The following is a 24451-nucleotide window of genomic DNA, read 5'->3' as shown; positions in this document are numbered from 1 at the left end:
ATTGCTGTCGAAGCTTCTGGGCACAAATATAAACCAAATACAAGCCTCAGTTTGAAAATTACGGGTCACACAGTGGACGACGACGACTTGACAGGTTCGAGGCGGACGGCAGTCGCTTCGGGTGGTGTCGCCATGTTTATTTTTCCGGCGCGGTCGTCTGCTCAGTCCGTCCGTCGTCTGGATGGGCTTCGCAGCCAGACGGGCGGCGGATTAAGCGTCCGTGGCACAGATTTGCACGGAGCCGTCCGGCGTGTGGATACACCATCAGCGTTGACTGCTGCATTGTGGCGTGGTGGAGCACTGCCATTACGAATCCCCTCACAAACTATGAGCTACCAAGCTGCACTAAGACCAGTGCACCAGTTTCAAGGATTACAGCACGCATGCATGCGCACTCAGATGTGCATACATACAAATTGTTGATTACGTCTCTCATTGTACTGTTACACTAAGGTACGTTTTAATACTGGATAAAATTGCTGCTTACTTTGCACATCACATAGCATTAATTATAAAAAATTCAGCATGTGCATATTATAGCCGGCTATAAAAAAAAAAGATACGGGGCTCCTTCCAACACATCATGCTATGTTTCGCAAGCTGTTCCAACAATTAAATAGATGATTACACAATGGTGGCCGCTTTTCATAAGTTAGCTTCGCTGGAATACATCCGTGTTAGTGGCAAAGCATACGAATTTGGTTTCGTGTCTTGGTGAACTGTGCAAGCTATTTCCGGCCCAAATTTCTTTTTAAAGAGTTGCACGCATTCACCATCATCATCATCCTACCTTAAAGTTCAATGCAGAACGAAGGAGCCTCCCTGCAATTATCATTGTCTTGCACTAGCTGATGCGAACTTGTGCTTTCAAATTTCATCATCTCACCTAGTTTTCTGTCATCCTTGGCGAAACTTCCCTTCCCTTGGCGCCCATTCTGCAACTCTAATGGTCCTCTGGTTATCTACCCTATTCATTACATGGCCTGCCCAGCTTCATTTTTTCCTCTTAATGTCTACTAGAATATCGACCATCCCTATTTGCTCTCTGATTCACACCGCATTTATCATTGCATTGCTCTTTGTACGGTCCTTAACGTGTTCTCGAGATCTTCGTTAACCTCCAGGCTTATGTGCCATACTGCATGCTTAGAAGAACAATGTATCGAAGTTGACATTTTCAAATTCCCCGATTTTTTTCAGGTTTTCACCAAGTTTCACGTCAAGATGGGCTGACACCATGTCACCTGATGCTGTCACTCTCTGGTAAGCATGTTAAAAAAATAAAAACAATGCAGTTTGAACACTAAGGAGTAGTGTTTATTTTATTCAAAATAGAAAACTGAAACAAGGGGTTTGTAAAATGCACAGCTACTAAAATATCTTCCAAAGAAACTCGGTGCCCTTTAATCTGTGAAGGCTGACCAGCGGAGCTGCGTATGTGGGCCCCTTAATGGTGAACTGCACTTCTGCCGCGGGTCAGCCTGGTATTGCACTACCTATGGGATTGGCCCATGTGTGGGGAGTGCTTAAAGCCTGCTTCATCTCCGCTGCAGGTTGGACTGGCATTTCATGACCTTCGGGATTAGCCCACATATGGGGAGTGCTTAATGCTTGCTTTACTTCTGCCTCGGGTTGGCATGGTATTGCACTTTCTTCGGGATCGGCCCATCGTATGAAAAATTGTTGGTCTATGCGCGGATGCGATCTGCCAGATCTTAGCAATAGACAGCTTCACTGTAAAAAAAAAGTGGTCTAGCTCACGGCAAATAGTCAAACATTTTAAAATGCGAATAAAAAGAGATGCATACAAAAGCAAATAGAGCTATTTGTATCAACTGATAGCAAGCTCATTGGTATTATGCCCGAACTTTGTCACATATCAGATTCTCCAAGCAACTGGAAAGTCAACCTCAACTGTCCTGAGATACTCTCAGACTGCGCATAATGCTTCAGTGTTGCATTTCACTGCTTTAAGGGGTTTATTTTGGTGTGGATGTGGGTAACCTGCATCTTAGTGTAAGCCAACACTTCGCTTTTTGAGCTCAAGCTCCTTCAAGGAGGCGGCGGCACAGTTCCTTTCCCAGTCATTCCTCAATGCAATGGTCCTTCCTATTCTTGTCCTCGTTCCGCTGTGTGTTCGCCCCATGGACCATTTGAAGCATCCTTTTGGTCAGTTGTACAGTCCGATTTTTCAGAGTCCCTAAGGGCCGCTACAATGTCCAAAAAAAATGAATGCATGTCTTTTACTGCCATTAAGGGCCCAAATCGCCACAGGCACGTCCAAAAAAGCTCTGAAGGTCTGCCAGTACACTGATTAAGAGTGTCTCAAGAGTGTCTTGCTTCACTCTTGAGCAGCACTTACTGACTGCACAGTAATAACAAGCTCCACCAAATGGCTAGATTACTTCTGTACTACTCCAAGTGTTCCAAAAAAACTTTTGGAACACGAAGTAGAAAAATAAATTCTGCTCCTAAACTGCTCCAGAATGACAACTTTGTGCTTGAAATCCTAAACTGTCTTGACCACCACCACTGAGGGGTTGATCTTCAACATCACTTACGTACGTAAGATAAAATCTTAAGAAACACTTACTGGTTGTCTAAACATTTTGAAATGGTTTCACAGGTTCTAATTTAACACTTCTTATATGCACTTTTTAAAACATAACAGTGAATAACGATTTTGGTATTAATTTCGGTAACATATTTCAGTATTCTGCAGTTGATTTGGAGGATTATGCGTCATCACTGGTCTGCAATTATGGAAGTTTAGAGATAAAAAAGTGGGGGCAAGAATGCCGACGTTTTACACATTGTCGTTGTACAGAACGAAACCTATGCAACTTTCCATAAAACTTGTTTATATAGTATTTGAAATTACCCTAAGAGAGTATGTAAACAGCTGGGGTTTCATAGTTCTAGGTTCTTATGTTTTCGACTAGCACCTCCCTTTAAATGGCAGTAAAAGGCATGCATTAATTTTTTTTTGGACTGCCTGATTTTCTAAATGTTTTGTTTTTGCAGTCCTCAGGGAACCACCCCTTGCCGCCAAGAAAAAGCACCTTTGACTGTAGCAGTAATCAGTGATTCGCCTAATTGGCAAACAGTTCAGTATGCCAAACAGCCTCGAGACAGCTGTACCTCTGACAGAAGGCACTAATACACAGTGCAATGCACTGTTTCTGCACCCTAGACTGTGGGATTCTCATCCCGTACTCTTGGGTCAAAGGAACGACAATACAGTAGTGCAAACAATCACAAAGGCATTTATTGCACCTTTCATTGATCAATGCCTGCTAGCCAAGTTGCTATCCACAAAACATGCCAATGGGCACGCGACAAATCGCGGAAGTCCGACTCACCGTGACCGGATAGCGAGCGAATATGTTCGCCCCTTGCTGGATCCCAACGCCTGGTTGTTCGCGTGTACGGTCACGCGAACGGTGGCTCTTTCATATAAGGCCTCACGAGACGGTCTTGCAGAAGCATGGATCGGCGCACGCCTGGCACGTCCGCACTGCTTGCCGTCCCGAACCAAAGAGGAAGCGTGTTCTCCCTTGCGCCCCCAAGTAACCCTGCCGTTTGCATGGCCTGGGGCCCGCGGCGAAGCCGCAATGCAGGAGACGGAAGCTATACAGGAAAAACAACATATCAGGGGACGTGCGACAGTCGCGCATCCCCACAAGACAAATGTGATAAGAGCTATATTATGTGACCTATCATAACTGCGTGGTGCCAATACAGACAGGATATGCAGGGCATGTAGCGATGTGGACAGTAGCAATGGAATGATATCACCAGTGTACAGAGCGATGAATTCATTCTTTCTCTGTTACTGATAATCGAGAACTGCATCAATTAAAAAATGTGAGAAAAATTAAGAGAAAAATCATGTGTGAAGGAATACTACTCATCATATCTATTGCAATTATTCTCAGACAGTATTCCCTCTTTTTTGCTTTTATTAGTGCATTTATATAGTACTGCTCACCTGCTGTTCCATGTGTTCCATCGACACATACACGATCAGTTCCAAGCCTCTTGAAAAGCTCCTGTTGTGGTGTGGTCATGATGACTAGCATAAAATATGTCATCCAAAAGGTCCTCATTTTTTCTCTAAAAGAATGTCACTTTTTGGTGTTTAAAGAAGAGCAATAGGTTCTCCTTTTCACTATGCATCCTCTCAACCCAGAGTTGCACGCTCACATAGTCATTATCATGCAGCCGCTCGGTCTTTGAGACTCTGGCATCCCTCATTATGTTGCGGAGACCCTGCTTGCTTAACAGGTTGATGCGGTGCAATGTCTCATCCACGTTGGACCGCACATTATCCAGTACTGCATCAATGGACACGCCTTCTCGCAGCTTGTCTTGAGAGAGTAGAGAAAAAGTGTATATTAGTTGAAGCATAAATAACTATTACCGGGCACGCAAGGAAGTCAAATGGGCACTGATGAACATTTTTTAATATCATTATTTAGAATTCCTTTAATTGAATAATGAGTTACATTGACTTACAAAAACCTTTTGCAATGGTGGGTGTTAAATAGTTCAAGCTGTCACAATTTTTGTTCTTTTTAGGCCAGCTCTTTGCAAGGACATGGTGCTATGCAGCCTTCAGCTGCTGAAGAGGCAAAATTACATTTCTGAATTACACTACACGGTTACATTACATTTGAAGAGGCAAGATTACATATTTAAGTGTTTCAATGTTTGGTGTCATTGATAAACCGTCATAGGGATTATCTGCACCAGTGTTATCAGGTACGTAAGTGAAGAAATTTATTGTGTGTACCAAGTTTACAGCTGGGCTGCCAATTTCATCCTTCACTGTTGGTAACCTTGTTCGCACAAAAGACATTACTGAAGCACTGTGAAAGCATTGCACTGGGCTGGACATGTGAAGATTGTGGTTCATATCCTACCCAGGGCAAAAATGTCTTCCACTTTTATTTCCTTTACTAAATATTGCCATTATTTACAATTTCTATCCTTCAGTTAGGACTTCATTTTCCAATTACATTCCATAGCAGAAGTTATTGCCACTTCCATAGTGGCATGCCACCATAGAAGAGCAAAACAGAGTCGGCAATCGAAAACGTGCAGCATTTCCAGATTAACTTAAATATAAACATCACTGTTACTGACTGCATTGATGGACATAATTTGATTAATGTCAATATAAAAACTGTCAAAGCTTTCAGCAATTATTTATATAGTTGATTTATCAGTCATTCATCCATATTTACGGAGCAGACACACCTGTGAATGTATGCTTTGAAGGCTATGCAGTCATGTGGGTTTTTGAGTTAAAGGTATTATTTCAGTCAAGTAGAGTACTGACTGGACACTTGAAGCTGTTTTATGAGTTCACGTCTAATACCCAGGGTGTCTACCAAGTTGACATTTCGAAATTCCCCAAGTTTTCCAGGTATTCCCTGAGTGCCACTGCAAATTTCCCTGAGTGATGCAGAACTATGTTTTATATCAACACGGGCTGAAACCATATCGCCTGATGCTGTCACTCTCTAGTAAGCACATGAAAAAAAAAGCAACTTAATCCAATTTGAATACTAAGGAGCAGTGTTTATGTTATTCAAAGAGAGAATAGACGGCAGGGGTTAGTAAAATGCACAGCAAATAAAGTGTCTTCGAAAACAATTGCAAATAAGGTCGGACATTATCAAATACGAATAAAAAGGAGATGCATACAAAGGCAAATATTTTCTAATATGAGCTATTTCTATCAACCTCAGTGGCATGAGGCCTGAACTCTGTCACAATTGAGATTCTCTCTCAACAGCTCGTAAGTCAACCTCAATAGTCCTGACATACTCTCAGCCCACGCACGACGCCAGAGTGTTGTGTTGCGCTGCTTCAAAGAGTGTATTTTGGTTTGGATGAGGGACACCTGCATCTCGGCATCAGCCAAAACTTTAATTTTTGAGCTCAAGCTCTTTCAAAACGGCGGCAACAAGCTTCCTTTCTCATTTATTCCTCAATGCGTAGGTCACTTCTGTTCTTGTCCGCCTTCCGCCACTCGTTCGCCCCAAGAACCATTTGAAGCATCTTGATCAGTTGCACAGTCCACGACCGATTTTTCGAGCTCCCTGGGGGCCGCGAAAACGTCCGAGAAATCGGCCAGTTGGAAAAAAATAAATGCGTGTCATTTACTGCCCTTAGGGGCTCAAACCGCCACAGGCACGTTCGAAAACGCTCTGAAGGCCTGTCGGTACACATATTAGGCATACCTGTGCTCGTACTGTGACAGGAAATGCCGGGTGCCCGCGTGCATAATTAAGATATACATACTGTATTCCGTGGCGCCCCTTCCCACGCTTGTTATGCTTCACTGCAATACTTTTCCGTAAGCTTTACCGAGTAACATTTCTGTACAGTGGCGAAGCTGACTTTCACGAACCGGCATTATGCAACGCACCGTGTTTTCCAAGTTTCTAAGCCAATCGCAAGGACCACAAAGGTGGAGTCCGTGCCATTGCTGACAGCAGCGAATTTTTTCAATAAAAAGTTCGGCACCCAATGACAAGAAGCTTCGTAGCGAACGTCGAAGCAGCTAGGCCTAGCGTTGCCGCAGTGGTGGCAACGGGTGCCAGTGGATCTGCGTGCGAGTGCCGGTTCGAGGCGGCGAAGTAATGAAAACGGCAGCGGTGGAACCTTTGATTAATGCCGTTTCGAACCTGCGGTCGCGGCAAAACGTCCGGAAAATCGGACGGCAAGGAGTTCTTGCGTCGGAAATTTCACACGTTCTGATACGTTGACACTATAGGGTACGAGGTGGCGCCGCGAAGCCGTCCAAATTATCAGGAATCTGGAAAGTCGCTCGTTGACTGTACACTGGCAACTCCTCCTGCCAACGACGAGTCATTACGATTCCTGTCTGCTATTCGAGCCAGCATTACCGCGACTTTCGACCCTTTCAATAAAATTGCCGCTAATTTTCCCTGATAGAGGCCCAAATTCCCTGAGTTTTCCCTGACTTTTTCCAGACTACTCAAAATCCCTGAGAATTCCCAGTTTTCCCGGTTGGTAGGCACCCTGAATACCCCTGTCACACGGCAAATCTAATGTCATTTACAACGAATGACATTTGCTGATAATGCCATTTCTTTAGTGTCACACGGTAAAACGTAAGGACATTTTCGTATATGACATTTACAAACAAATGAGTTCGCCAAACTCATTTGCATTAGTTTGGAACTGAATGTGTATCCTCGACACCACAAGTTTACCAGTGTTTTGCAAACAGTACATGCTTCTTTTTTGTTTTAACAAAAAATCACTGTTATTCTACCCATTTTATTACCTAATTATTGCTTTAACGACATTAAAGTCCATCACGTGCGTAAATACAGAAAACTACTCTCAGTCCAGTGAAAAGACAGCCGTCTTTAGCTTTCGCTGCAGCAGTTGTGTTGGTTCTCACCGGAGCATCGGCCGCGGCCACTTCAATTGACTTGGCATAAAAGCGTGCGCGTGTTTACCTGTGGCACGCGCCGAGAATGAGGATATTAGAAGCTCGCATGCACATCAGAACGGCGATGACATGCAACTGCCCTTCTCTTACCACTTTAGCAGATGTAGCGGACGCACGTATCATTCTCTTCGCCCTGTTGCTTGCCTTAGCTTGACTCGACTTCGTTGGCAATGTCGACAAGTTCGTGATCGAACGCTACGGTTTGAAAGCAACGATCACGTATTCTAGTGGAATTTAGCATATTGGAAAATAATTATTGGACAAAAGTGAGTTTGAGGCGTGTCTTTTTTTTTTACTATCGTCATTGTCATCATTTTCAAATGACAGTTTTCGCCTTGTGGCAGCGTGCTGCAATAATGACATTAATCGCAAGAAATGTCATTTGTTGGAAATGACATTAGGTTTGCCGTGTGACGGGTATAAGCCTAATTATCGTGATCGTTCCAATCATGTTTCATTCACATAGCTGATTCATGAGCATTCAAAATATTTAGGTACCATATTTTCCAAACCATAGGTGCCACTATTCTTTTCATTTTCGTCCAAGCGTATTATACAACAGTGTAACTTATATATGCAAGACCAACATGAGACACTCTTTTTCTCCAGCAATGTACTTGCAGTTTATTTTACCTGCTAGAATGTGCGGCTCATGAAATTTTTTTTTTAGTTTAGTGCCCTGAAATAGGTAAGTACGACATATTAGGATAAGTGTATAAACATGCACAATCGCATTTCACGATGCTGACCAAAGTTAAGATAGATGCATCTTATACAATGAGTTATATACACATAATTTTTCTTTGAAGGTTGTGAAAAGAGGGGGAAAGGGGGTGACTTGTACAACAGTTCAAATTATAGTCCAGAAAGTACGGCACATGGTTTGTGAGCCCTACATATAGTAGAGTAAAATACAACTTGAGCTGATGAAAGTTTCACATGGAAAGCACATCTGCTGTGGATGACCTACAGTAGTGGTGAGAGGTCGCAGTTTCATCGATGTCTGTAATACTTGCACATCAGTTGCGGCAAAATGGCAGACATAATTATGTACAATGCACCTTAAGTAATCCCAAGTGGAAATTATTCCAGCTTACTGCTATTTTGAGACATTAAATCCCTCTAGGATCATAAGTCATACCAATCCAGTTAACTGCAAGCCTGAAAAATAAAGCAGAAAGAGAAAAAGCCACAGTCTGCTGCGTGGCCTACAGTGCACCAGGAGGCACTACACCTTCCTGCTTGGTACATGAAATGATGCAAACAAGTATAACTAAAGTCGTTGCCTGCAATAAGAATAGCCATATAGGTCAAATATAGGCCACTGGCTGTGCCAAGGTAGTTGTTAGCACTGTGAAATAGGAGAACGGTTCCCTTTTTTCTCTCTCTCTCTGAACTCTTCAGGCATTGATACAATCTAGCAAAATGATAAACATGTTTATGATGTCATTAACTATAATGCCCTGCAGTCAGTAAAGGTGGCCTCGAATGATGTCGAAATCATGAATTTCAAGCGCACTAACATGTGCTCCAAGTTCACTGCATGGTCTGGCATGAGTATTGCCTTGTATTTGGGGTGTTGAAAACTCAACAACCACTCTTTATGTATTATAAAGCAGAGCAAAAGCGGTTTCTTACCAGCAATAGCAGCTCTTTCCGACTTGGACAGAAAAACACGACCCAGTTCAAAGTCGTGGCCTCTGTGCTTGAATTGGAAAACCACATACATACCTGTGTTGTCTTCGGTCACAGCCATTGCCGCAAAACATCTTTTTCCACACTTAACACTTGAAGGCCGCTTCAGCTTTTGTTTACTGTAGCTGTGGAAAAAGATAACCGGGTGGTTTATTCTAACTTAAGCACTGGACTTCCAACACATGCTTAATGGTGGTTCTACTACACCATTTACACCATTTAGCTACTATTCAACTTGCCTGAAACGTGGCCAAGTGAACTGCGCAAAGGTGTGGTATTTTCACGCTTTCAGGGCAACGCAGCGTTTTCAGCAGGGGTATGAGAAGGAGACTTAAATATAGGAAACAAATAGTGAACGTGCAAGTAATTCAGTTTGAGATGGATCATCTACTAGACTTTTCAAATATTGAGTAATATTTGCAGTAATGCAATGGATTGCCCGAAGTCAATGCATTGCATGCAGCATTTCAAGGGCACTTGGTTTGTCTCTAAACAAGAACACAAAACAAATCTGCGTTTTTACATGCCAATACCACGATCTGATTATCAGACATGCCTCTCTCAGTAAAAGTTTCGTCCTGGCTGTCAACACCAATCGAAGGAATTACTATATGCAATGCTAACACGGTACGGTGACAAAAGCAGCATTCATAGCAAGCACAATGGCATGCGCTAAGACCCATTGACCACTGGAAGGCACACAGTTTGCATTGCATACATGTATTCTTGCATGTGGTTCAGAACTGTATGGCAATTTTCACTCAGCTGCTTTCATTAGCCCACAAAAGTTTTATTTAACTATTTACAAAGGCTTTCTACCTACTCAAATAAAAGTACTTGCAACATACTGGCATGGTACCAATTGGCTGGTTCTGGGTGTTAAAATTTTCTTAAATGTGTAAGCATCTCTATGCTTACCAAACGTCCGTCACGCAAGATAAAAATGTGGGCCGATCCCAGAGATAGTGCAATACTGGGCCAACCCAAGGCGGAGGTGAACAGCCTTCAAGCACTAAACAAAGTGAAAAGTGCACACAATATAGATAGAGCATGCAGCAGCGAGTGGCTTTACCTTTGTTCTGCCTGTCGCTACCACGAGATCGCTCGCAATCTCTCAGCACACACCGCACCCTGCCCCTTTCGCAGATCGCTTTCAAGATATGGGCCCGCTCTTCAAGGCAAAGCGACGAGAACACGGTGTTCAAGATATGGTTCACTCAACGCATAATGGTTTGACGTAGATGGATAAGGCACTAAAGAGCAGTATCGGCTTATAATGATCAGAACGTCATCAGCACACCTGGCGCTGCCGTCTGCAGCAGTCCGTGTTGCTGCGACGCTGCTGTTTATACCGGTCATATTAACTTCCATAACACTTTTTTTTGTTCAAGTACTCTAAAGAGCCCAGGAGGCATAGGGGTGGGGGATGTTACGATTGGCTAGCGGGGATAGTGACCTTCTGGCTTCGCTGCAATGAATCGCTTCGTGAAGCCAACAACATGCCCCCTTCGGAGCCAGTAAGGCTAGACACGTTTGGCGGACAGGATTGTTAGCTGGTTCGCTGTCACCTTCAGGGACCAATTGGAGCAAGAAAACTCCTGGAAATGTTTGTTCTATGGCATTCCCCCATGTACTCTGGTAAAAGTCACAGTCATGACAGATTCAGCAGCTAACTGCAGAGTCAGCTCAGGAACCAAGACGTGCCAGCTTGAGTCAAGCGTGACAACACCTGTCTATGAGGCCCCACTTATTTTGGTGTGTTCAGTAAAACAAAAGTGCAAGAGAGTGTGTGAACCTTCGCCCTCAAAGGCGGGTACTTCGACGACTTTGGACGCTTTGGTTGGATGAAGGTTGGATGGCAGCTTTTCCTGGCCTAGGGATCTAGTAAGGACAGAGAGTGTTTAAGCAGACATTTTCGGCTGTTCAGTGTGCATCTCAGTCATGCTAGACTGATCAGATGTAATGTTCTCCACCCTTCAAGTAGATATTGTAAATAAATCCCCTACTCCTCATTCTTAATGAGAACAAGTTCCTCCCTTCAACAACATCCTTAGCATGAATGAGTCGAACAATGGTATGGGCCAGGTACCCTTTTCATGGCAGACACCAACTCTTACAGGGATTACAATGAAAGGAGCAACAAATACCAAAAGTACACAACTAAACAAGAAATATGAATTGGAACAACATGAATTAGTGCAAAAAAATGACTTATTACAGGGTATATACAATGTGTGAAAAAAACATAGAAATGACAAGGGTCAAGGTTCCTAAAATACTTATCACAATGAGCTGTTTCACATTACAAAACAATGGAAAAAAATTTAAGTATAGATTACTAAACAGGAAAGCAAAATTGCATATTAAATAAGAACATCAAGAAATGCAACTGGAACAGAACAGCAAGGTAAGAGGTAGTTCAGATTTCTAGGAACAACTTCAAATTATGTACAAATGAGTCGTGTCAGATAGCGAGGAGGAGAGGTGAGTGGAAAAACAGATTAGTGTGGGCGAAGATGGGTGCGATTTTAAGTTGGTGATCAAGCCGTCAAGACACACGTCACAAGCTAGTCTGATATTTAGAGTAACGTGGGATAACCGGTTGGAGTAAATGAAAGAAGGACAATAGTGTCAGAAGCCTGCGTATATTGAGAGGAGCTAAATTAATTTAATATTTGATTTCCGTAACTCTAGATGTATGCGAGTAGTTTCTTGTGATGAAGCGAGCAACCTTATTTTGCAAAAGACTCGAGTTTGTGCTCGAGGTAGGCCTCGACACAAACTAGAGTCAGCGTCAATTAAGTAATTAAGACACAAACTAGAGTCAGAGTCAATTAAGTAAGCGAGAAATTTTGTCTTGGAGTTAGCCGAGTGCAAATAGTGCCTTATGAAGCCAAGAGATGTGATTGCTTTAGTAGAGTTTGCCGTTTTTACACTCTGCTAAGCAGCTGAGCGGAGCGGATGTGCGAATGCACATGCGCCCTCCGCTTAGCTGCAAGCGGGCTGGCGGAGTCAGAAACACGGTCCGCTTACAAGCTGCCTGAACAGAAGGTTGCTGCCATTTTTTCCTAGCAAGGTGGTCGATGCACACACCCACTCTGGCTTGTGCATCGAGGCACCTTGCCTGCCTTGCTCTTTACAAGATAGATTTGCACAGACGAAGACTTATGTCTGCTAGAAGGTGCGCATGCTGACCCATTTGAAAACCTCGCAGCGCGGGAGTATGTGATGCACGCTGTGCAGCATGTTAGCATCAGAAAGGATCAGATTGTATGCAAAATGCAAGCTCGCTGGCTATCACGTGGCATTCCCCAAAATGGGGCTTTATTTTCCACTGGATAAAATGGACCGGTAACACATTACAAGTTCATGTTTAGATGCTTTATGGACAAATAAGCTATATGTATTCGTTTTACTTATAGGTGCTTTTATTTTGTTTCATTACCCTGAATTCGGCCAGAAGGCACTGCAAATACGAAAGGAACATCAAGCGGAAAGCCAGAGAAGCCGAGATAATCTCGTGGGTGGCGGCAATGTAAAATAAACCTGCTACGAGTAACTACTGAAGAGGAAATAACGATATCGGGAAAGAAACAATCTATTATAACTCAAAGGGAAGTTTATTACTTTCTGAAACGAGCTCAGGATGCCTTAGAACACGCACTTATACAGCAAGATATAAGAAGGAAGAAGTATGTGCTTGCTGCGGTAAAGCTAGGGAAACAATAGAGCATGCTTTACTAGAATGTGAAATATCTCCCCAACAGTAGATTTAGGGACCACTCGCCTATACACCATTAATAAAATATATCCAGAGAGGGAGATTAAGATGGACTGCAATGATTGTAATGGCATCATTGGAATCAGACATATGCTGGCAGGGTGTCCTGCGACTCTCCCCAACCTCGTTGAAGAATGGACACAGTGGGAGAGAAGGATACAAAGCGCATTGTTTCAGGACCAACTAAGGGCAGTCCAGGGGGCCCATGATGTCGCTGAAAGGCTTGGCCTGACAGTGCCAACGTGGGAGCGGCCCGCCTTGGCTTGAGAAGTCAAGCCTCTGGACCTCATTACAATAAAAGTTTTCACACACACACACCATTGGCCTGCTTGAAGCCCTTGGGTTCAGCAAGAGCAGGGGGAAAGTAAAAATGTATGCAGTAAAGATTGGTAAGCAGCGAATGGAAGATTGGTGGACAAAAAGTAGGGAAACGACAAACAACAGAGGCTTGCAAAGACAAAGTTCAGAAAGTTTGGTTATGGGAAGTCATCGTGGTTTTTTTTTTCTTTGTTAACATACGTCGAACATTAGGCAATACAAGAGCTTCATGGCGCAACCCACACCTCTTTCCAAAGGGGACACTCGTAGCACCTATCCATCCATCCCTCTGCTCCGCTAGGCTAGACATACAACTAAAACGTACAATCACCCACCACTCCACCATGTGGCTAAGCGGGGCAACTTGGAGCGGGGAGAACTGTAAAGACACTAAACTAAAACATTCTAGTGAAAATCACATCTACGCAAATGTTCCATGACAGATTGAATGACAAATGAACACCCAGATATTGTGAATACCAAGGCTACGGGCATGTTTTATAATTTTGTAATTACATAACACGGGTTTAGCTGTAGTCCTGAATCTGATAGCTTTTGTAATATTAATGTTGATTTCCGCTTGCTTACTGCCCCACTTGCAGAGATTGTCTAGGTAAGATAGAAGGTAGCAGGTATCCTCAGGGTTACTAGATCACGCAATCATCAGCAAATAGTCTATGATCATAAACGCCTACCATTACTAATATCGTTAATATAATCTAAAAACAAAATAGGCCTGAGCATGGAACCTTGCGGTACTCCAGATTTGACATGATTTAATGGAGACAAATGGTCATTGATGAAAACTGATTGCTACCGGTTAGTTAAAAAGTTGGTAGTCCACCTAGTTATTCTCACATGTATGTTAAGATCTGTCAGTTTATGAATAAGCCACAATTGAGGAACCTTGCCAAAAGCCTTCGCAAAGTCTACAGATATTACATTGATTCGATAAAAAAGATAATCAATCGTGTAAAAGTCCATGCCGATTGATAAAGAAAAAGTTTTGTTCTGTAAGAAACTTCATTAGAGCAGATGAAATGATGAGTTTGCAGCACGTGCTGGTAAAGAAATTGGTCTGTAATTTGATGGGTTAGACGAATCACCAGATTTAAATATGAGAATTATGCAAGCTGCTTTCCAATCATTTGGGACGCATCCCGTGTCAATACATTGCTGAAAAAGCTTGGCTAAAATGCGACATATTGCAGGTTTGGATATCTTCAGAAGTTTAGGGCAGATGCCATCACAACCAGGAGCAGAGTTAGTTGGAAGACAATCGATACAGGACTGTACTACTTCAGAAGTGATATTAATGTTGTGCATGCTTGAATGCAAAATAGGGGCCTGAAAGCTTCTAGGTACACCAGTCTCATCTGTGAAAACAGATGAAAAAAACTTGAATTCAATAGCAACACGTGCCGGAGAAAGAATGTTACCATCCTTAGATAACGGTACCGTCAAGTTCGATAATTTGGGTTTCCTAAATTTTTGTGTCATTGCTAAGCATGTCTGAAATGTCATGGTTGAAAAATTTATCTTTGGCTGTTGTTGTTACGGTCCTGCATAAGTGTGCGTGCTCACGATAGGGCCTCCAATCTTCCACAGATGCTCATAGTTTAGCTCTGCAATATAAAGGTTTCGCATGCGTCACAAACCAAGTGCTTTCTGTGCAGGCTGTTATTTTGAATTTTGGAATATGCTTTGCTTTTAAGTGTGATCAGCCCATCATGAAGTACCCAGTTTGTGTTTATGTTGCAATGAGGGAATGACTGAAAAAAGTCGACAGAAAAGGTGGAAAGGTCACTAACAAGCCTGCTGACATACACGCGGGTGTAATCAAATATTACTTTCTTTCTATTTTCACGTTTTTTCAGGGCACCTATGAATTCACAATGCAAGATATTGTGGCCACTGATACCATCCAATACATTTTCAGTTACATTATTTGGTTCTGTGGCTAGTACTGAGGTCAGAGTGAATCACCATGAGTGGGAACAGAAACAATTTGATGCAATTTGAAAGTTGAGAGCATGTCAGGAAAACATAGGCATTGACGTTTTTCTTGTGCCACACAGGGGTCGGCATCAATGCCATTCAATATTGGGATAGTTGAAATCGCCGACAAGAAATATTGGTGATGTCGGGTACTTGTTCTGGACAAAACTTACACATGTTTAGATGATCCGGAAGGTAGTGGGATGAATCAAGTGGACGATAGCAGACTCCAATGACAGAGGTAGAATGTGTGGGCAGACAGAGTGCAACCCTTAAAATTTTGAGGCAGGAATTAGTTTCAATAACGCAAGCTTCCAAACTAGATTTTACTGCAATTAACACACCGCCACCTCTCGATTCAGTTTTATGTTTTCTAAATAATGAAGGCTGACGAGACGAGGACGATCCAAAATATCGAATGACAACCAGGTTTCGGTGCCTAGAACATCTACTTAACAGGATTCAAGATAAGAACAGGAGGTGATCTTGCTTACGAAATACGCTGCGGAAGTTTGACACTAGAATTGACACGTATGCATCACAGCGTTCATTTTTACATCACTGGGTTTTTGCGAGGACATGACGTTTCGGGAGGGCACTTACTTCATTAGTGGTATGGTCAAAGACAAATCGTGTTGTCTAGTAGAAGCTTCTCAAACAGAAGTTTGAACCTTTCAGCGGGCTTTTGTTTGGAACGTCCGAAATCTCGGAGTTTCTTCCTAATGGACTGCATCCTCATTGAAAAATCCTTATCAATCCACACGAGATGATTCAAACCTTTTTTAGTTTAAATGCATTTTTCAGTATGTGTTTTTTTTTTTTAAGTTTAGGAATTTCACAATTATCAGCCAAGTATGGCCTTCTATTTTCTGTCCTATTCTATGGGCACGTTCAATTTCACCAGCTGCAATGCCTAAATATTTAGAAACCAACTCAGTTACAAGCCCTTCCTTTTCCTGCCACATCTCTGAGTCTTGCTCAATAATTGCTTTAAAGATAAGGTTGTTGTGACGCAATCTGTTACTTAGGTCGTCTACCACCAAACTCGTGTTGCAATTGTCCTGATTTTATGCTTTCCAGTTTGTCCTGGATATCCTTAAGCATGTGAATTACCTTGTGACGCCAGAGGTTCCTTCCATTTTGGAAAGAAGTTCAGTAACATTCGTTTGGACGTCTTTTACTTTCCCTGGGATGTCTTTCTGAAATTTTCCATTACAGGCTGCCGTATCCTTGAAAAGGGGTTGATAATGACATTCGGCTGCGTGGAGATGAGCAAGTGGTACAATGCTTAAGCGTACTTAAGTCCCAGAGGAGTTTCTGCAGGAATTTTTCAATTGTTTATGAAGGTTTCTTACCTATTCAAAGGAAAGTATTTGCAACATACTGATGTGGTACTAATTGGCTGCTGCTGGCTGTTGGCCTTGGTGTCTTCCTTTGCTGTTGAGCAGCATTTACTGAGTGCGCAGTAATAATGAGCTGCACCAAATGGCTACACATTACTGCTGTACTACTCCAACTATTCCAAAAGGACCAATTTTTCTGCTCCAAAATGCACCACGACTACTTATTTCCTAGTCCAAATCCTTAACTGGCTAGGCCACCACTGCATGCTGACACACCACCCACTGTGGGTGTGGGCTGTATTAGCCAAGTCTCAGTAAGACAAAAATAACTGTGGCACTGTTCTTTTTGAGCTTTGTTACTTAATGAAAAGGCTTTGAATTCAGGCCACCAGTGCTGCAATAAAGTATTCCTATTCCAGCCGCCCCACTTGTTAAGAGCTGCATGCCACCTGCATTACTGGCTGGGCCAGTCACTTGAAATCGGTGGACTATAAGGTTAGAGTAGAATCAAACAGAAGAATTTTTTTCATATACTGGCTTTGGACGTCCCCAAATTTTTGGGATGGGCCTGCTATAAATTTTACGTATTCATAACATAGGAAGGTTATGACGACATGTAACCCAGGCAGGCAATGCTTTTGGAAACGAACTTTAAACTTTGCCACTCCGACAGTGGTGAATAGAGTGATCTGTTGTCATGTTTAGCAGTACTACTTGCATCTGACCGCTGGATGTATTGTGTCACTGTTCATTATTTATTACATGTGCTTATACCATGTGCTCCAAAAAGATGTTCCAATCATTGGTGCAATCTACTAATACCAGCTACGTACTTTCGCATTGTCTCTGTAGGCATCTCTTTAAATCCTTTTATGTCTAACACGATACACAAGGACTCCCCTGTAATCACTGACACAGAAATAGTACAGTGTAGTTCTAAAACAAATGTGCTTAACTCATATTGGTGACAACAAATAGTTTAACATTGGTGCTGTCATAGGTCTGGTTTGCGATTACAGCCGACGTCTTGTGGTTGATTAAAGGAGTTCTTTAACAGCAAGGTCCAGCATTACCAGAGCCTGATGGCTTGTAGACCCACCATGTTGTATTAGTGGTTTTGGTGTTGCGCTGCGAAAGTGAGGTTGTGCGATCACATCTCGGTCGTGGAGGCCACATTTCGACGGAGTTCGACAAGGTAAAAATGCAATGCCCGTGTACCGTACGTTGAATGCACGTTAACGAATCCCGCGAGGTGAAAATTAATCCGCAGTTCACCGCTACAGTGTGCCTCATCAGATCTTGGCTTTGGCACGTGAAGTGTCAAAATTTGAATGTTTTATTAACTGCAGGTACGGTGGCTGCCTAGTTCCTGCGTCATTTTAGATTACCTTTATCGTTAATTTCTACCTCTGTTTCCTCTGTTCGGGCTCCCTGGGACTAGGCCATAGTGGCTATGGCTAGACGCACCGATGAAAAAATCTACGAGTCTAGAAGCGTTGCAAATTTCGGTTCCTTAAAGTCAACTTTGCCATCATACACTGCAGTGAAGTATACCACGAATGCAAAGGGGCCACTGTGAGGGGACACAGCACGAATTCCTTCATTATACACATGCATTCCAGTTTTCTGTCACAGTATGAGCACGGAGACAACTAATAATCAGAACTTTATTTCTAAGAAGTCGTTACAATTTGTTGGGGTCCTTCAAGCGAGAAGCTGTTGCAAACAGCTTGAAAGTGCTTGACAGCACAGCAGTCAGTGTAGAAGAAAATAAAGCACGCATATAATTATATATTATATATTGACACGTGTATACATACATTTATCGGGCGACCACGTTTCGCCGCCTAACAAATCTTATCGCACAGCGCGGCACGCGCCTGCATGTATCCGAAGTTTCTGGAAAGTTATCGATGCTTCTATCCGCTGTCTGTTGTCGCCGAACCTTGTGTTATCTGATTTCATCGCGACGCGAATGGTGTAGAACTTTGTGGAAGGCACACGAGCCCCAACAAGTCTGGAACATTCGATGACTACTGTATAAAAGCTGACGCGCTGGACCCGCTGATCAGATTTTCGACGATTGCCGACTGTGTTCGCTGCTATCATTGTGCTTTAAGTGTAGCCTGTTTTGTGTGCACAGGTTCGCCCAATAAAAGCTAGTTTTGTCTTTCACAGTACTGCTGCTGTGTTCTTTAACGTCACTACCACGTGACAATATAGTGATATACTACATACTATATTAGCTCGTGCTTAACAATGGTAATTGCACAGTTATAAAATAGTAAAGAGGGGTGGACAGTGCAACTGTATGTCCCAACCGAAACTAACATGAACACTGTGTGTACAATATATATATACATATATACACTGTGTTCATGTTATGTCATGTTTGTGTGTGTGTGTGTCTGTGTGTGTGTATATATATATATATACATATATATATAGAGAGAGAGAGAGAAAGAACAGCACATTAGTAACTTCCAGTGACAGATATCCATACATTTGTTCCCGCGTGCAGGCATCATGTAATGAATGATTCTAGACCAAAAATTATTTCGTGTTTCCGGATAAAGACATGAACATTAATAATGCCTTGGTTTTCATACTTATTAAGAAGTTAAGGAACATTACAGGTTAGCGATTGCATTAGATAAATTGTTAGCCTTTTTGGCACGAGCCATCTATCCTGGCTGTAGTCCCGACAGTAATTTTACAAGTGAAGAGACTTTGTTAGAGGAAAAAATATGAATACAGTAAAGGAAGGCCATTCACATCTGGCAGTTTGAAAAGTGGTGATGTTGTGTGGAGGTATGGAATGTTAGCAATAATTCCGACGAGCACGTTTCTGAAGAAAAAGCTTGTGTTAGTGTTCACGGTGGTGCCCCACACACGCATGCAGTAGTTAATGTGAGACGCAAATAGTGCTGGGTAAATTTGTAATTTCAACTGTTCTGGAAAGAAATAATATTTTTAAGGCTGTTGTGGCTGGACCATCCCAATGAAGTGGAAAGGAGCGCGTTCGCTTTAGGAATGACATTGCAAGCCTCCAGACCAGAGACAAACAGGCTGGTATCATCCACATATAGAATGGTTGTTGCCTCTGTTTCTGCGAGGGTTCATCGAGCAATAAGGTTCCCAAAGAGCTCCAGCCCCACGGGAAGGTGCGAGGTGAAGTCTGGCAACACTCATGCACGCAGCTGTTTCCCCATTCTCCATTCCCCCCAGCTGCGCTTTGCTTCGCTGCACCGCTCATTCTTGGCTCAGCAGCCGTCCGACATGGAGGTTCCCATTGTTGATCCCGCCAAGTACGAGATTCGTTCCGTAATTCGCTTTTTGCACGCCAAAGTGACTCCACCCGTGGATATTCATCATCAGTTGATAGAGGTGTATGGCGACAAGTGCATGTCCGTTCAACACGTCCGAAAGTGGTTCAGGGAGTTTAGTGCTGGTTGAAAGAAAGTCCACGATGAAGAACAGAGTGGAAGACCGTCAGTTTCGAAGGTGGTTATCAAGATGGCCCAACGCAAAGTGCTTCAATCGAGGAGGATCAACATCCGTAAACTTATTGCTCAAATTCCTGGAAGTTCTTACGGTACAGTGGAAAGAGCTTTGACTAAAGTATTGGGGTATCAGAAGTGTTGTGCTCAATGGATACCGCAGCTATTGACATCAGACTACGAGGAGAAACGCCTTGACTGTGCTCGCCAGTTTCTTCAAAATTGTCAAGAAGATAAGGAAGGATTGTTGGACTCCATTTTTATGGTAGACAAAAAGTGGGTGTTTCATTTCACTCCTAATATGAAATAAAAATCCAAAGAGTGGCGTCACCCAGAGTCACCAGTCGCAAAGAAGTTCAAGCTCCTTCTGCTGGCAAAGTCATGGCCACTGTTTTTTGGGATCATAAGGGGGTACTGCTGATCGATTTAATGGAACGTGGGACAACAATGAACTCTGAGAGCTATTGTGCAACACTATGAAAACTCAGGCAAGCTATCCAGAACTGCCGGCGAGGACGACTGGCAGCCAGTGTAACACTGCTTCACGACAACGCTTGACCTGACATCTCCTGTCAAACCCAGGAACTTTTGACAAACTTTGGGTCGACTGTCATGCCCCACCCACCGTACAGTCCGGACCTCGCACCTAGTGATTATCACTTGTTCCCCAAGCTAAAGGAACATTTGAGTGGCCAACGCTTCCGGAGCGATGAAGAAGTTGGAAGAGGTGAAATGCTTCCTCAACGGGTCGGCGGCAGACTTCTATGACACTGGGATACAGAAATTGGAGCACTGTATACAAAAATGCGTAGAAAAAGATGCCGATTATGTAAGTTTCATCTTTCCAATAATGTAAATTTCTATGAGAATAAACAATGTTGTCTTTTTCTAAAAGTGATGGGAACCTTATTTCTGGATCAACCCTCGTATGTCTATCATGTCATTAACATAAATGTCGAAGGGGACCTAAAATGCTGCCCTGTGGGACACCTAACAATATTGCCCTGTCGGAGGAAATACTATTTCCAATGACAATGTATTGCCTGCAATCAAGCAGATACGAACACAACAAAATGTGTCATTCCGTGTACACCGTTGGCAGTCAACTCTGTTAATAGAATCTTGTGTTGCATTGTCAGAAGCCTTGCTGTAGTCAATAAATATCCGGACTACTAGGTTTCATTTTTCTAGCTTCTTGATTAACGCCTGCTGAACAAGCAGTGCAGTTTCGGTAGAGCAGGTCATCAAAGCTGTTTCTCCATCGCCAGGGTTCGTGTCATGCTCTCCAACCATGATTCCTCGCTCCTTTGTGCCCTCCAGAGGGGCATGGTCATGGCCCCCCAAACAAGGGGCTTAAATCACCACAGCAATTAAACTGCAATTTTTCGCTTTTAATATGCTTCAATGCAATACACTGCATAAGCTTCCTTGCTTAACTCAACTGTAATGCGGCAGAGGTGACTTTAGGAACACTTTCTAGACATACCAAACATTATGTGCATTCTGGTCGGAACTACACCTGACTTAACATTCTGACACGTCGGCATATGGATGGCCCTTGTGCAGTTTAAGAGCACGAATACGCATGCTGGTTGTGGCTTGAGGAAATGTGATTGCTTAAACAAGTTTCAATGCCAATGCCCTAGACTGAGCTTCACCACAATGCAGTTGTGTTATGCACTGGAGCTTCCGTAATGTATTGCGGTCCATCACTGCAGCAACGTCAGAACCAGCTTTGAATGGGTGTCAGGTGAGTTATTAGATGTCTCGGTGCTCATACTGTGACAGATGACGGCACATGTGCGCATGTATAGTCGGGAACATGTGCAAGGCTGTGTTGCAGTCTCGTATACGGAGCTTGCAAGATGGGCGAAGCAAGGACCCAAATCACCACAACCCTGCCGGAAATAGCTCTAAATCCCTGCCTGTACACTTATTAAGGGTCTTGGTGCTTTTACCGTAACCGGAGATTGCACATATAATAGTATATTTTCAAAACTGAGCTCATTGGAACATCTTCCTGTTCATGCTACGCACACAAAAATGAGGAAAAAGAGAAAAATTATGCAGATCCCACACCCTGTGGGAATTGATGTAAGTGAAGCTTTCCATGCTGGATGCTCTGATTGATGATAATTAGCAGTGTTGACGGCTAAAGCTTAATTTCTTCAACGTTTAGGCTAACATGAGATTGGCGAATTGATGTTAAACGTTACCTTGTGGGCGCCACTGCTGTTTGCCTGCGTAATAGGCAGAACACACAGGGAGAGGTGTTTGCATGAGGTATTTTAGTGGGCCATATCTTATAACCCCTGAGAGGGTTGAGTGTTGTGATTTCCTCATATGGCACATCGCGTTATGGCAGAAGTATTAAACTTGAATTGGATTATGGGGCTGTACGTGCCAAAACGACACTCAGATTATGAAGCACGGCATAGTGGCAGACTCCAGATTAATTTTGACACCGTGATGTTCTTCAATGTGTCCCAAAATCTAAGTGCACATGGGTTTTCTATTTCGCCCCCGTCGAAATGTGGCTCCCACGATTGGGATCAAATCCATGACCTCTCGCAATGCCATAGCAGCAGAGCTAATGCGGCAGGCACAGAAGTGTTGATTTGACGGTCAACCACTTCTGTAGTGTTTCCTGGACGCTGCGGTGCATTTTAATTAATGCGGCTCTGCTTCTGCACGCCCTGTGCGAGTTGCCCGCTTGACATATTTGCATGGTCTTTATTGTTTCAGAAATAGCAGCAACATATTGCACTGTGGCTTGAACATAAGCACCCCACAACCGCTGTTGTATGTTAGTGGAGTTTCCTTGCCTTCTCATGTCACTTCCCCCATCTTATACGGGAACTGCCTCTTCTCCTCCCTCTTCTCTCTACAGTTCTATCTGTGTCCCCTCTCGCCTCGCACGTAAGCGCTGCAGTTTCTTCAGTGCTTCCGAAAGGAGTCACGGATAATTGCAGCTGTCAGGTGGCTAATGTCACAACGGCCAGGGAGCTCCAGAGGGCATTGTGCACATTGATGCAGTGGGGTGAAAACAAGCTTCTCCCATCTCCTTTCCTCTCTTACTTGTGCCTGTCATGTATATACACACTCTGAACACCCCCCCCCCCTTCCCGACGTGGCGTGTGTGACATTAGCAGCTGGAGTGGGAAAGTCAAAGGAAGAGACACATGCGTAAAGGATTCTATGCTTACCCAATGAGGAAACCTGTCCGTCACGTAAGATGATTGCTTTCAAGATAAGGTTGGCATGAGCGAGCGAATTGTAAGATCGGGCCTGCGCAGCCGTGCCATAAGCAGCGGCCGCTGATGTACAGTTGATAATGGTTTGCATCGAGAGGAGGCAGCATCATTGACCACATCTACGTATGACGTCTACCTAGCGTGACACTGTTCAATTACGTCACGTAGAACAGCACGCACTGGCCAGTGCTCATCTTCCATGAAGCAGCAACATCATCCAAACGCACCATGATATAAAAGGAGTGAACAGTGCCACTACTGGCCTCTGCTTCATACTCATGCTGGTCTTGGTTTAACATTTTGGTGTTGCATCTGCGCTTCTCCATTTCATGATTTTTTCGTGGCATTTCTCGCAATTATATGAAACGCAGCAGCATATGATGACAAAACAGTAGGTGATCAGTAGCAAATGCTTATGCATCATTTAGATAACTCCGACAGGATACTCTGCATGTAATTTTATCTTTTTCCACTTTCAGTATGCTTCAGCGCTATGGTATGCTTGACCGCGTAACCTTGCTATGTCCAGTGTTTGTGACCCTTTCCCACTGTTGGTATACTTCATCACAATGCTAAGTGCATAGTTGAATGTGTAACACCACTGTATTGGGATGAAGCTAACTTATGGGTCTGACATTAGACAGCTTTAATTTAGCGTACGCAACTGTAGCGTATGCCATAGTATATATAGCGTATGCTAATCAGCACACATTTTTTTTTAGTTTTAGTTGGCCTGTGAGATGTTCAGATCTCAGAGGCCATGTGCCTTCATTGCGGTTATCTCCCGACTGTAGCTATAGGTGGTGCTAACATGTCGGATGTTTCTTTCGTTAGGCTTCGACTCACTCGAAACGAGAAGCGATCTCGAAAACACTACAAGGTTATCCATAATACTCTGTCATCGTAGCAGCCTGAGACTAAGCGAAAGCCATTTACACAGTCAGTTGCTAAGAACGAAGTCCATATACAAAAGCAACGCCAAATTCAATTTGAAGCTGGCAGCCGGGGCCGCCGCCATGTTTCACGCAAATTCCGCAAACCACACAGACGCTAATGCTAAATCTGAG

The 24451-nt window shown here is 43.3% G+C and overlaps 1 protein-coding gene and 1 long non-coding RNA gene across 24 annotated transcripts in view; one reads left to right on the top strand and one right to left on the bottom strand.

Moving 5' to 3' along the window:
- The window catches only part of LOC139047648 (uncharacterized), a 50479-nt gene extending 37589 nt beyond the window's left edge, over positions 1–12890 (top strand). For 4 of the 23 annotated variants that reach the window (XM_070521499.1, XM_070521501.1, XM_070521500.1 and 1 more), the window contains exons 5-6: positions 1201–1263; positions 10337–12586. In XM_070521499.1, the coding sequence (XP_070377600.1) occupies positions 1201–1233 (33 nt within the window). In that variant the 3' untranslated portion in view covers positions 1234–1263; positions 10337–12586. The other 19 variants (XR_011507300.1, XR_011507297.1, XR_011507299.1 and 16 more) reach the window with 15 other exon arrangements.
- LOC139047650 (uncharacterized) overlaps positions 3495–24451 on the bottom strand; it is a 34792-nt gene continuing 13835 nt past the window's right edge. The window contains exons 3-4 of the long non-coding RNA XR_011507301.1: positions 3992–9315; positions 3495–3630 (exon numbers count right to left, since the gene is read on the bottom strand). This is a non-coding gene — a long non-coding RNA (uncharacterized lncRNA). The remainder of the gene's footprint in view (positions 3631–3991; positions 9316–24451) is intronic.

The sequence above is a fragment of the Dermacentor albipictus genome, chromosome 7, assembly GCF_038994185.2.
Source record: "Dermacentor albipictus isolate Rhodes 1998 colony chromosome 7, USDA_Dalb.pri_finalv2, whole genome shotgun sequence".
In the NCBI taxonomy this organism is placed as follows: domain Eukaryota; kingdom Metazoa; phylum Arthropoda; class Arachnida; order Ixodida; family Ixodidae; genus Dermacentor; species Dermacentor albipictus.
This window is presented reverse-complemented; position numbering and strand designations above follow the sequence as displayed.